General features: G+C 49.6%; 2 protein-coding genes across 2 annotated transcripts; both read right to left on the reverse strand.

Annotated features, from left to right (window-relative positions):
* Positions 1–201: 201 nt before the first annotated feature.
* Positions 202–1,458, reverse strand: LOC116300138 (uncharacterized protein F54H12.2-like). The gene has a single exon (XM_031708928.2). The coding sequence runs from the start codon at positions 1,456–1,458 to the stop codon at positions 202–204; it is 1,257 nt and encodes a 418-aa protein (XP_031564788.2).
* Positions 1,459–9,720: 8,262 nt separating this feature from the next.
* Positions 9,721–11,625, reverse strand: LOC116300125 (uncharacterized). The gene is made up of 2 exons (XM_031708902.2): positions 11,030–11,625; positions 9,721–10,762 (listed from the first exon to the last, which is right to left on the reverse strand). Exons 1-2 carry the CDS (start codon positions 11,623–11,625, stop codon positions 9,721–9,723), a joined length of 1,638 nt encoding a protein of 545 aa, XP_031564762.2.
* Positions 11,626–11,854: the final 229 nt, after the last annotated feature.

Raw genomic sequence — 11,854 nt, forward strand, 5'->3', positions numbered from 1 at the left:
AATGGGGTCGGTATTGAAAATCATGCCCCAAGGTCTTGGCGGTTCTTGACCTTGACTGTACTTTTTGAGAAGAGCCAAAGCTTGATCTGCTCCTTGAGTGCCGACGTAGGAGTACGTGGGGTGCTTGTGATAATTGGGACGGTACGTTGCGACCGTGTTGATTTGATTGGTAAGAAGTTGTCCTTTGCTGTTCATGACGATTTAATAGCTGTATCTCAGGGAAGCGTTTTTGTTACCATCCAACCACGTTTCTTGTTCAAAGTACCCGCTGACGACCATGGTCGTGTTGTTGGCAGTGTTGGCCGAGAAATCCACGTCGATGTTGACGTTGCCTACGTTTCGAGCGTAGCTGTAGCCAAAAGTTTGTTCACCGTCAGGATTGAAGTTGTAGAGGATAAGATAATTGCCGTCCTTATACCCTTTTCGGTCGATACCAATGGGTGCAGAGTCGATGCCTCGTCCTGAGAACTGAATGAGGGTATTGAAGCCTTCTTCTTTATGATGCGAGGTAAGGTCCAATCGCTGATGGGGAATTTCTTCTCCGTCGACGGTAACGCGAAGGGACGATTGATTCATGTCACAAAAGTTGTAAGGGGTATGAGCCAGGTCACCGGTAAAAGCCGTTCCTCGTTGAAACTCAGTGATCATGTAGTTGGGTCGGTATCCCTGAAACACGTTATGCATTTGTGCTCGTCGTCGACCATCGGGAATGGTATGGGTAACGGTTCTGTTGGTAAAGTATGGAAACAGGGCAATGTCTTGATTTTCCAGCATAGCGGCCTCCATTTTGATGTGCAATTCGCTGTTGACGTCCACGTGACGAATGTGCAACTTGGGAGAATAATTGACCACGGTGTACGAGGCGTTGGGGTGGGTAACGGCCGTAGCGCCCACGTTGGGACCATTCATCATGACCAAGGTTCGATCGTTCCATAGGATTCGAAACTTCAATTCACAGCCAGGAGGCAGGTAGCGCTGACTGGAGAAGAGGGGAATGACGGGTCTGAGAATGAACGTGACGGCACGTCCTTGGCAGCACAACCCGACACGTTCTTTGGCTCCTTGGTTAGGAGTGAGGCGATTAAACGCGGCACGAATGGCGTCTCCTACTTCTGCAACTGTGAGCGCTGCGCCTGCCATACCTGGATTAGCAATTGCAATGTCATTGGGATTAACGTTGTCGAATTGGTCGGGAGTGTCGGTGGCCCATCCTTCTAGCGACAGCAAGGATTTCTTTTCTTCTTCAGAGTAGTTAAGCAGCCGGTCAAAGTAGGCTTCTAGATGATAGTGATCGGCATTAACGGCAACGGCTCCCTTGTTGATGGTTAGTTGAATTTGCTTGATAAGAGAGTGAGACACGTTATTGATGGGTACGGCTGCCGAGGTATTGGTAAGGAGCGCAGGCACGGCAGCACCATCGTTAAACTCCACGTCAAATTCCAGTAGGGCCTTGGTCATGTCAATCCAGGTTCATGTTCGGTCTACGGTAATTTCCAAAGGGTCCACCATAGCCGTAGCTTGCGTGTAGACTTCACATTTAGATTTTTCACAAGTGACGTCAATGGGTATTCGTTTGAACAAGTCGACCACGGTTCCTTTTTGCACCTTCAATGGAGGAGCATCGTCGCGCGAGGCTTTGGATGAGGCAGGAGCAGCACGCCCTCCGTGTTGTCGTTTCATGACGAGGTCAAGCTGTCAATTAGGGTAAGGGGGGTCGATCGGCGGTCCTTTTTATAAGGTTTAACTGTTAAGGATGTCGTTTCGGAACACCTTGTATTTGGTACGTCCTCGCGTAAGCACGCCTTGCTTTTCGCGTTTTTGTGCAGGGCTCAAGCTGGTGTCTTGGTCAATTCTTTTAGACTTTTGATCGATGAAATTGATGATGGAGTCTATTTTTCGCAGTTGCTTGATTTGTTGGGGTCTCAAGTTGTTTAGTGGTGTAGACGTGCCGGGTACGTTTCCAAAATTGATTTGTCGCTTGAGAGGGGCTTTGCCTTTGCCTTTGCCTTTGCCTTTGCCACGACCACGACCTTGTCCCGTACTCTTGGGAGTGGCGCTTGCTGGTGTGACTCCCGAGGGTCCGGCAGGAAGAAACCAAGCAGGAATAGGTGCTGCAACGGGTCCAGGAGCAGGAGCAGGAGCAGGAGCAGGAGCAGGAGCAGGAGCAGGAGCAGGAGCAGGAGCAGGAGCAGGAGCAGGAGCAGGAGCAGGAGCAGGAGCAGGAGCAGGAGCAGGAGCAGGAGCAGGAGCAGGAGCAGGAGCAGGAGCAGGAGCAGGAGCAGGAGCAGGAGCAGGAGCAGGAGCAGGAGCAGGAGCAGGAGCAGGAGCAGGAGCAGGAGCAGGAGCAGGAGCAGGAGCAGGAGCAGGAGCAGGAGCAGGAGCAGGAGCAGGAGCAGGAGCAGGAGCAGGAGCAGGAGCAGGAGCAGGAGCAGGAGCAGGAGCAGGAGCAGGAGCAGGACCAGGTGCAGGTGCTGGGGCAGGAGCCGTTGCAGGAGTAAGTCCTTTTTGATCCATGGCTTTTTGATCTTGAAAGCTGGTTGCATAGTTGGTCATGAATCGAACACGTTCGTCAGGAGCAAGGCTGGGATCGGCCATGACTTGCTTGATCATTTTATCCGCATACGTGACGAATTCCAGCTTGGGTGACTGCTGCAAAGATTGTTGAACGGTGTGAAGCAAGTCGTTCATGCGAACGCTTCCATTGCGATCCACTCCTGCGATAGCTCCTCCTGCTTGAGACTTGGAGGCGGCTACATTTTCTTTAAGTTGTTTAAGTTCTTCTTGCAGGCGATTCCAAAGTATGGCCGGAACCACGTAAGAGTTGGTACCTGTGCTGTTGTTCATTTCGTAGTGGTGACGACCTGACGACCTTTAGGGTAAAGCGTAATGGGTCGGCCTTTTATGACGACGTCCAAAGAGTCGTTGTTGGCAGGAAGATGCCTAAGGCTGGCAGGAGCTATGCGATGAAGAGTCTGAACTTTGTTGGAAGGCATGGCGGGATGAGGACGTGAAAATCGAATGTGAAACTGGTAGGTTACGGGGCCATAGTCTGGAATGCCTGGCGCCAAGGTCCCACGTACTGCCGCTTTGATCTTGGAAGTAGTGTGCTTTTTGGCGGGCGAACGTTTTCGTTTGCCTCCACCCAACTGAGTATGCTTGGCACGTGTTCCCCCTCCGCGTCGTCGTTGTCGTCGCTTACCTCCTCGCTGACGTCCTTTCTTAAAATTAACCATGATGCTTTATGTTTCAGATAGCAAGTCTTTCAATTCGTCGTTGCCGTCGTAATCGAAGTCCAGAAGCGAATCGGCGGCGGAGAGTTCCTTTTTATCTTCTTTTGGAGCTCCCGCCTTTTTGATTTTGGTGATGGCTACGTTAATGCCCTCGGCAAGTGCCCCCGCCGCAGCGTGCTTGGCCAGGCTTACGCCTGCCTTTTTGAGGCTGGGGGCGGCGATCTTGGCCAGAGCTTTGATGGCCGTTCACACCAATTCGGCCTTGGACCCTCCACGCTGCAAGCTAGATCGTCGTAGACTTTGAATGGAGGGATGCCGATCATTGACCACGGACCCAAACCAGCGTCGGGCGGCCTTGGGCATTTTCTTGCAACCCCCCAGTTTTTTGCACATGTCTTTAATGTATTTCCATTGGTCATCGCTGCCGCTACGTAGAAGGGGTACCACTTGCGTAGGGTGACATTGTGCCAAGGAGCGTATATAGGACTTTCCATCCATACTGTAAAGCATTCGTTGCGTCGACGTTATATCCTATCAACGTGTGGGTGCTCAAGATTTATACCTACGTTACGGTTTAGGTCAGCATACCGAACGCGAGCCTTTTTTCAAGCCCCCGGTGTTGCGCCTAGAACACCCCATACGACGTCAAGGGCCGAACGGACCGCCAATCGTTTCTTGATGAATACGCCTGTCATGCCGCCCTTGTCTCCGTTGCCTCCATCACCTACGCGAGACTACGACGAAGACATGTTGCAATTGCTAGGATCTTCTTTTAATTTACCAGACGACATGATGAGCGTCATGTCCAGCGACACGCCCATGTCAACGGGAAGTAACTTGGCTCGTGTCATGGATCAACCATCACCACATCCATCACCTGATGCATCGCCAGGTCCATCGCCATCGTTTTCACCCGCAGTATCTCCCGCAGCATCACCCCCTTCAGAAGTGGCGAATTTGGCAGCTTGGACACCTAGCAGTGGGGAAAGACTTGTTTCTTTACCCGATGCCACATTGGATCAAATGAACAAGGAGGAACTGCAAGAGTACGCAGAGGCTTTGAAATCGTTGCCGAATAAGTATCCCCAAGTTAAGGAAACATTGACGTCCACCATTAAAAACGTAATGACTCGGGTGGATGGTCGATGGCGAGGAAATCGAAGCGAAAAAAAGATGAACTTGGCTGAAGTGGAGCAATACGTGAACGAATTGGAAGCCACGGATCAAAGCAAATTTGGGGCCACTTCGCAAATGCGTATTCGATATGCCTTGGAAAAGGCCTTAGCGCGAAGGGCTGCGCTTCACAAGGAGGCAGAAGAAGAAAGGAGAAATAACGGTGGGGATTATGGAGGTTGGGACGATCCGGGTGGAAATGGGGGTGGTGATGGCAATGGTTCTGAAGGGAATGGTGACGACGACGACAACGACGATGACGACGACAATGACGGCAACGAGGGGCATGGGAAACGATTTAAGAATGCGGATCGAGATACCGTGTCTAGAGCCTTACGTAAAAAATTAGGCAAAGGGGATCATCAAACCATTGCCAATACCACCACCGTTACCACGGTACGTCGAGGCAAGCGACCCGTAGTGGAACGCGAGCATAACAGTCAAACCTACCCCGGCCCTGGGAGTGATAACGATGATAACGACGACAACAACGATGACGCTACCATCGAAGGCGGCGTATTGCGACGCAAGCGAAAATCCCGAGTGTCCAAATCCAAACCTCGTCGCAAGAAACGTAGTCAACAGGGAGGCATCGTAGCCGACATGGATGCGTATGGAGGGTATAACAAGAGTCCTCACGAGGTAGTGGATCAGTACATTCGATTTCTTCGTGACGCCAAGAGAAAAAAGCTATCATGAACGTGGAAGAAATTATACCGTTTAACTCACGGTGGCAGCATCCTTGCAACATCACCGTAGCAGGACCTTCAAAAAGTGGCAAGACGTACTTTATTCGCAAGATGATTCGTCACAGAAGTTGGAAATTTAATCCGCCCATAAAGCACGTGGTTTACTTGTACAGCAAATGGCAAGATGAGTACGACAACATGAAAAAAGAATTTGGAGATAAAGTTAAGTGGGTTAAGGACTGCCGGACAATCCCTATTCCTTGTTCAAGCAAACGCCAGGACTGCTTATTGCTCACGATCTGATGGGAGAAATGGAATCGGATCATCGTCAAATATCCAAATGGTTTACCAAGGGGACCCATCACATGGACGTAAGCTTGGTCGTGCTCATGCAAAACGTATTTCCCGTCCACATGCGAACCGCCTCCCTCAACGCCCACCGCATCGTGCTGTTTCGCAATCCTCGAGACAAGTCTCAGCTGCAAGCCTTGGCGCGTCAAGCTTTTCCGGGTCAAGCCAAGTGGTTGAACCGCGCTTTGGAGGAAGCCAATAAGCGACCGTTTCGCCCGCTCATCATGGACTTTGATCAATCCACGCCTGATTATACTCCCTTAGTTATGAAAAGAAAAAATAATAAAAAACTATGAAACAAACAAACACACCGTGTTTTTTCTTTTTAACACTTTTTTTAATCCACCACCATAGCAATACGTCCATCGTACAACTTGAGAAATATATCGTAAGCTTTTACAATGTCTCTTTCTTTAGTTCGTATGCCTTGTTAAGTTCCATGAGCCATGCGGTAGGTAATGTACTTGGTATAGCGTTCTTCACTAATGCGCTTGAAAACGCCATTTTCGGTAATAAGTCGTTGTTGATTCATTCCTTTTAGTCAAACAAAACGTTCAGAGTTGATTTAGCGTATTTGGAAGCAGAGCCTTTGATGCTTTTCTTGACGCTTCCTACTTTGCTTGCTTCTGCGTCTATCTTTCGTTTCAAGTCTACTCGTGCTTCTGTGGCTTCGTCCTTTAGAGCTTCTTTCAAATCTTTGCCTTCCAATACGTCCGAGGCCACGTTAGCCAATGCCTCGATCCACGGCATCTTTTACGGCGTTTAGTTTGGGAATGACGTACTGCATAGCTCCACGCTCCAACCGACCAATACTCAGTCCTCCTCTAGCTTGTCGGGGGGTGTATACGGAAATGTCACCTCCTCCTTCTTGGCGAACGTAGATGGGAATGTTCATACTCCTTTTTTGAAATCCAATGATACAGTGGTAACTCCTGAATTGAGAAAGGGAAGCTCTTGTCCTGCTTCGTCTTGCACGGCAAAGGATACGGTCTGGTAACTACTCTTGGAAAGAGGGTAGTATTTAACGTGTTGGGGTTCGAACATGTATTCCTTGGGTTCGGCTGCAGCACCCATAGACACGGACGAAAGAGGAACCACGTCCATAAGGGGGATGTTCTGATTTCCTACGTGTTGACTGTTGACCAAACTGCAGGTTACGTAAGCATTCTTGGGAATGGCCTTGGTGGTGGTGACTACGTCAATGGTATAAGGACCGCTTCGTGAACCAATGACGTCCTTGTTTCCTCGAAGCTGGGTATATTTATACCCCTTGATACGGGCCACGCGATTGGATTCGGGCTCCGTGTTCGTTTCTTGATCGGATTCCACATGTCCCGAGGGTCTCTATCCTTCCTTGCACGTAATTCTTACGAATTCACCTTCCCCCATGACGGCCGAATCGACACTTTCGTACTCCAGTCTTGCACCGGATCCATTGTTAAAGTTTAGCAAATCGTAGAATCCCTTGGGTATGGTCAAGTACAATTCGCTTGGAGTGATGATACTAGTTGTTGGTCCTGATGGTCCGACAGGATTTTAAAAATAAAGTAAAAGTGGTTAAAAGTGCTAACTTCAAGACTGGTTTGAATCAGATACACGGGAGAATGATCATATTCAAAATCCTCAGCAAAAGGTAAAATAAAGGAATGCCACTTGGTAGTGCCATCGGCTTGAATCGTTCCAGGTATAGCAATGTTAGGATCGTTGGTCCAAAAGCCCAACCGTTGCATTACCTCGTTCTCAGTTGGAGCGTTAGGTCCCACCAGCACGTCGTGATGTGACGTAAAGTCTAGTTTCGTTTTGGTTTGACCGGCACCAATTATGATGCCGTTGGCAAGAAATAGTTTATGTAGGTTGTCCAAGCTTCGTATTCCGCTAACATCTATCGCAATAAACACGTCCTTGCCTGTGGAGTCATCCACACACGTGGCCGTGTGGTTCATACCCATTCCTCCAATTCCAGATCCTCCATTCGCTCCTCCAACGCCACCAGCTCCTACTCCTTGCCCTGCAAACCAGCTGGCAAACACGGCATCCACTCCTTTCTTAAATTGAGCACACAAATCTTGAACGCTGTTAACATCGCTTAGGGTAAACGTGTGTTGGGCATTGGGTGGCAGCTTGCTCTTTAGGTATCCACCCGCATCCAGTCTAAAAGTCCACTTGGATGATTTAGAAGTACTTGCGACGGGAGGTAGCGTCACTTTGGTCATTCCTACTCTCCATTGATCATCCATTCTTTGTATGGCAGGCAATTGTCCCGTAAAGGAACCAGGTCTGTTTCTGGGAAATCGAGGCTTGGATTGATTAGACAAAAGTGTCAAGCTCATAAAGGAAGAATCGTAATCGTCGGCTTGCGGCTTGAAAATGAGACAAACGGTCGTGTCCTTAATGGGTCTGTCTTGCAGCCACACTGATGGGCGACCCTTGGTGTCGGCCAATTTAAACCCTACGGCCTTCACGTAATTTCTGCTAACGCGTCGACGAAAAGGGTGCTTGGATTCTTGATATCGAATGGCTTGAGAGGCTGACGTCGTAATGCGCTCAATCAGCGGAAAGTAATCGTGGCCCACGATTTCGTAGCGAATAAGATCCGTGTAAAGTAGCAAGTCCCCCTTTGTGTCAGCGGTTTCAGGCGTCATGATGGCTTGTATTTCCACCGACCACACTCCGGGCAACTGCCATCCTATGGGCAATTGCACCACGAATTCAGCTGCCGTATTGTCGTTGGTGCGTGGATAGTCGGGGTCTTTCTTGCTGTCAAACCAGTACACAAATGCTTTACGTTCCAGTCTCATTATTTTTTCTTTTTCTTTTTGGGCGGTTGACCCAATTCTTCTACTTGTCGGGCGTCAATCCAGTTGGCGTACTTTTCAGGCCACCCTTGATACTTGACCAGTACTTGAGGACGACCTGTAGCGGGATCCGTCCTACGTTGAAGTACCTTCTCGATGCGATAACGCATGTGCTTTATTTCTTCTTCCTCGACTTTGAGCAGTTCTTCCTCGTAAAAGGTGCCTTTTAATTCGTCCTCTTCATCGTAGTCCATCAAGCGGTAATACGCGGGAGGGCCTGGGTCGCGAGCTCGAATCCTAAACCATTCTTCCGACCATTGTGGAAAATAGCCCTTGTCAAAGATAGTGGTTTGACGGCTAATTCGAACCACGTCGCCCACGTTAAACTTGTAAGGACCTTTTAGCTTTTGCCTCATGCCTCGCTCTTGACCGTACTCTCCATACAATCGTTTCCATACCTCGTTTTCGTTATCGCGATTAACCGAGGCAGGCGATTGCTTAATTGTTCCGTGTCGTTGATGATTGTACGAATCGGCCAAGGGACCAATCACATCCACCCATCGTCGAGTCCCATTTTCGTAAAAGTACTTCCACAACCTTCCTTTCAAAGTACGCTGTACGATGGCCGCCTTGGTGGTGGACTCTCCCGACATAAGCTTGGGAGGAATGGCGCAGCTGGCAAATAATTCTTTCACGTCCTTGTCGTAAAATTCAGTTCCCTTGTCTACGTAAACGGAACGAGGCAACGTATGTTTCTTGTCTGGGTCTTGAGCCATTTGATTAAAAATTTCACGAATACCACGGGCCGTTTCTTCTCCCGTCTTTTGCGTTAGCGGTCTTACCCAGCAGTATCGAGACAGCACGTCTACCACGAATAAAATCCAACCCATGCCATCGCTGGCGGGCTTGTCCCAAGTCATGTCTGATAAATCCATCTGCCATTGCTCGTCCATGGAAAATACTACAAAGGGACGACGAGTATAATTACGCCGAGCAGGGCGATGAACTTGATGAGTCGTCTGAGCTTCCAGCCATTTTTTCTTCGTGGCTCTCGCTTGAGATCCCTTGGAGACGTCGCCGGGGTCGGATAAAAACGCGAATGTTCCCGCTAGGGCTTGTGGGTGTTGTGCCCCCACTTCGAAATACCGGCTGTACCACTTGGAAGCTTGCCTTTTGTTAGCCACGGAAACGATACTCTTTCCTTTCTTCCCTTTCTTCTTTCCACCTGCGAATCGACCTTTGCGCGTGGATGACGATGGACCCGCCGCAGCACGACGAGAGACAGCATCGGACGCGCGCTTGACGTCCGCAGGCAATGCGGTTGTTGCTGATGTTGCCATCAGGCTGATCTTCGTTGCTTCCCGACACGATGGCGGCGGCTTTCTTAGCCAACCAACGTCAAATTCGTCCCACGGCGATTTGAGTCATGGTGTTGAACATGTCTGCAAATAAATAACTTTTATACGCAAGGTTGCTGTCACTTTAATATCCATAAGGCAACGTTGTCAATCCTTGATCTACTCGTTGTCGCTTGGTATATACCAAGCGAACGTCCTTGTCCATGGATACCGTCCTTAGCACTTTGTGTGTGCCGTCCCTAATAATCTTACGCGGATAATTTACCGTAATTTTTTCATTCTCTTGCACCAGCAAGCGTTTCATGCTCTTCATGTGAACCAATTCTTTGGCACTAGGTGTTAAGCTAATGCCCTTGCATTTTACTTCACACTCGCCCTTCTTCGAACGGTACGCGTACGTTTTAGGTCCTAGGGACACGTATTTCACGATCCAATTGGCGTTGGAATCTCCGCATTCATCCGACCATTGACCTAGTTGGTCTCCTGTTTCCATTTCTTCATCTCCTTCCGGTTCCGTCTCGTAAATGATGGAATCCGTGTCGTGGTAAAGCACGTGTTCACCCAAAGCGCTCAGCTTGTCGTACAAACGCAGGCGAGCCCAGGCCGTTACAAAAGCTGGAATCACGACGTTGCCGTTGGGGTTGCACACCGTGGACTCACGGTGCACGTCGTAATTTACTTGAACCATGTCACCCGTTAACAACAGCACCGTCTTCACGTTGACAGTGTCGTCGTGTAGCAGTTCGAAGAAGCGGCATGGTTCCGTAATGTACTCCACCTTGCCACGAAAAGGATTCTGACCAAACTTACCCCACAAAGAATTCAAGTTTAACTTGGCCACCGAACGCAACCCCGAATTCTTAACGACATTATTGTACTCTAGAGTGATGCCTTGGCTGGTTCTGACGGACGCCATGAACTCTCGCTTTTTATCTTCGGTGTCGCAATCTGACGGCCATCCAGAAGCTTCCAACTTCATCTTTAGATTCTCGCGAATGTAAGATTGAAACAAGTCACTGCTGCGGTCGGGGTAATGGTACACTTCGTGTACTTGAGCAATCTCGTACCCCCTTAATTCGGGCGTAGTCCACACGCCATGCCTCAGACTTCGCTCTTCCATCGTGTGCGTGCACTCTTCCCCGTCTTCATCTTTGATGACTTGTGGTCTGAAATACGTGGAAGCACGGGAAAGAACAGACCTCGCGGGGGTCCACGTCACACTTGACCAATCCAAACCATTCCTCGCTTAGAACGCAATCCGCTATTTCATCGGGATCCAGGTCCAAGTAAATCATGGGGTGACCCACGGGGTACTCTTCCTCCCACATCACCGTGGGGTATAGTGATACCACGTCCACGTACCGTATGCGATGCACAGGGTCCGAGCACGACATCAAGGCCATGCCCTCGTCGTCCGACTCGTCTACCTGTACCTCGCGTACAACCCCACGGCATTGGTGCGTCCTCCCATTAAAGCTTCGCGAGACAGTATGGGGTCCAAGTTCTTGATCCACTCGGGAAAAACGTGATGTTCGCGTTCCACATCCCACACGTGGCTCCACATTTCCACCACGTGATGTCCTGCGTTGCGCAACTCCAACGTTCTCTCTCGCGTTTTATCGTACAGATCGCCCATGGTTACTCCAAGGTGTGCGTGGACTTGTCCTCGCTTGAAACACACCTCGCAACCATGATAAAAACAACCGTGAAATTGGTACACGGTGTTGGTCTGGCGATCGTACCCATCGACTTTACTTCCTTGCAACGTAATCTCACCCAGCGTTCCACCCGCCCAACGCAGCTCGGGCAAGCCCAGCGAGTACAGCCACTCCAAGGCTTGAACAGATTGGATATAGCGTTGACGGTATCCCAAGGGGGGAACTACTCCCATAACTTCTGATTCCAAGAAGTTCTTCTTGAACACCGTCAAGCAGGTCGAGGCAATGGTCACACACTCTGCAAAGGGGTCCACATTAAACTTATCTACATAGAGTTCGCGAAACTTTAGACATCCGCGAGCCATAACCATCACGTCTTGAATGCAACATTTTTCTATCTCCTTTCTCATGATGAACGTTTTCCCCTCTTACTCGCGCCACCACTCCATGAACTTTTCCTTTTCGTTATCGCCCATGTCTTCCACGCCGTAATACTCTGGATTGGGGTAAGGGCCTTCGTACTGCGCATTTTCCAGAGTGTTAAAGAAATGAGGAAAGTGCCCCTTGTCACCTCCCGACGTTCCAAAGGTGGCAGGGAAC

This window comes from Actinia tenebrosa, unplaced genomic scaffold (assembly GCF_029948245.1).
Source record: "Actinia tenebrosa isolate PJP-AT-01 unplaced genomic scaffold, QUT_ActTen_1.0 PGA_scaffold2__45_contigs__length_23673736, whole genome shotgun sequence".
Taxonomy (NCBI): Eukaryota; Metazoa; Cnidaria; class Anthozoa; order Actiniaria; family Actiniidae; genus Actinia; species Actinia tenebrosa.

Excerpts from the sequence above, each read along its gene's own strand:
- LOC116300138 (XM_031708928.2), bottom strand. The coding sequence starts at position 1,458 with ATGACCAAGGCCCTACTGGAATTTGACGTGGAGTTTAACGATGGTGCT.
- LOC116300125 (XM_031708902.2), bottom strand. The coding sequence starts at position 11,625 with ATGGTTATGGCTCGCGGATGTCTAAAGTTTCGCGAACTCTATGTAGAT. Across the intron at positions 10,763-11,029 it reads GCCGTGGGGTTGTACGCGAG|ACCACAAGTCATCAAAGATG; the intron begins GTACAGGTAGAC and ends CACGTATTTCAG.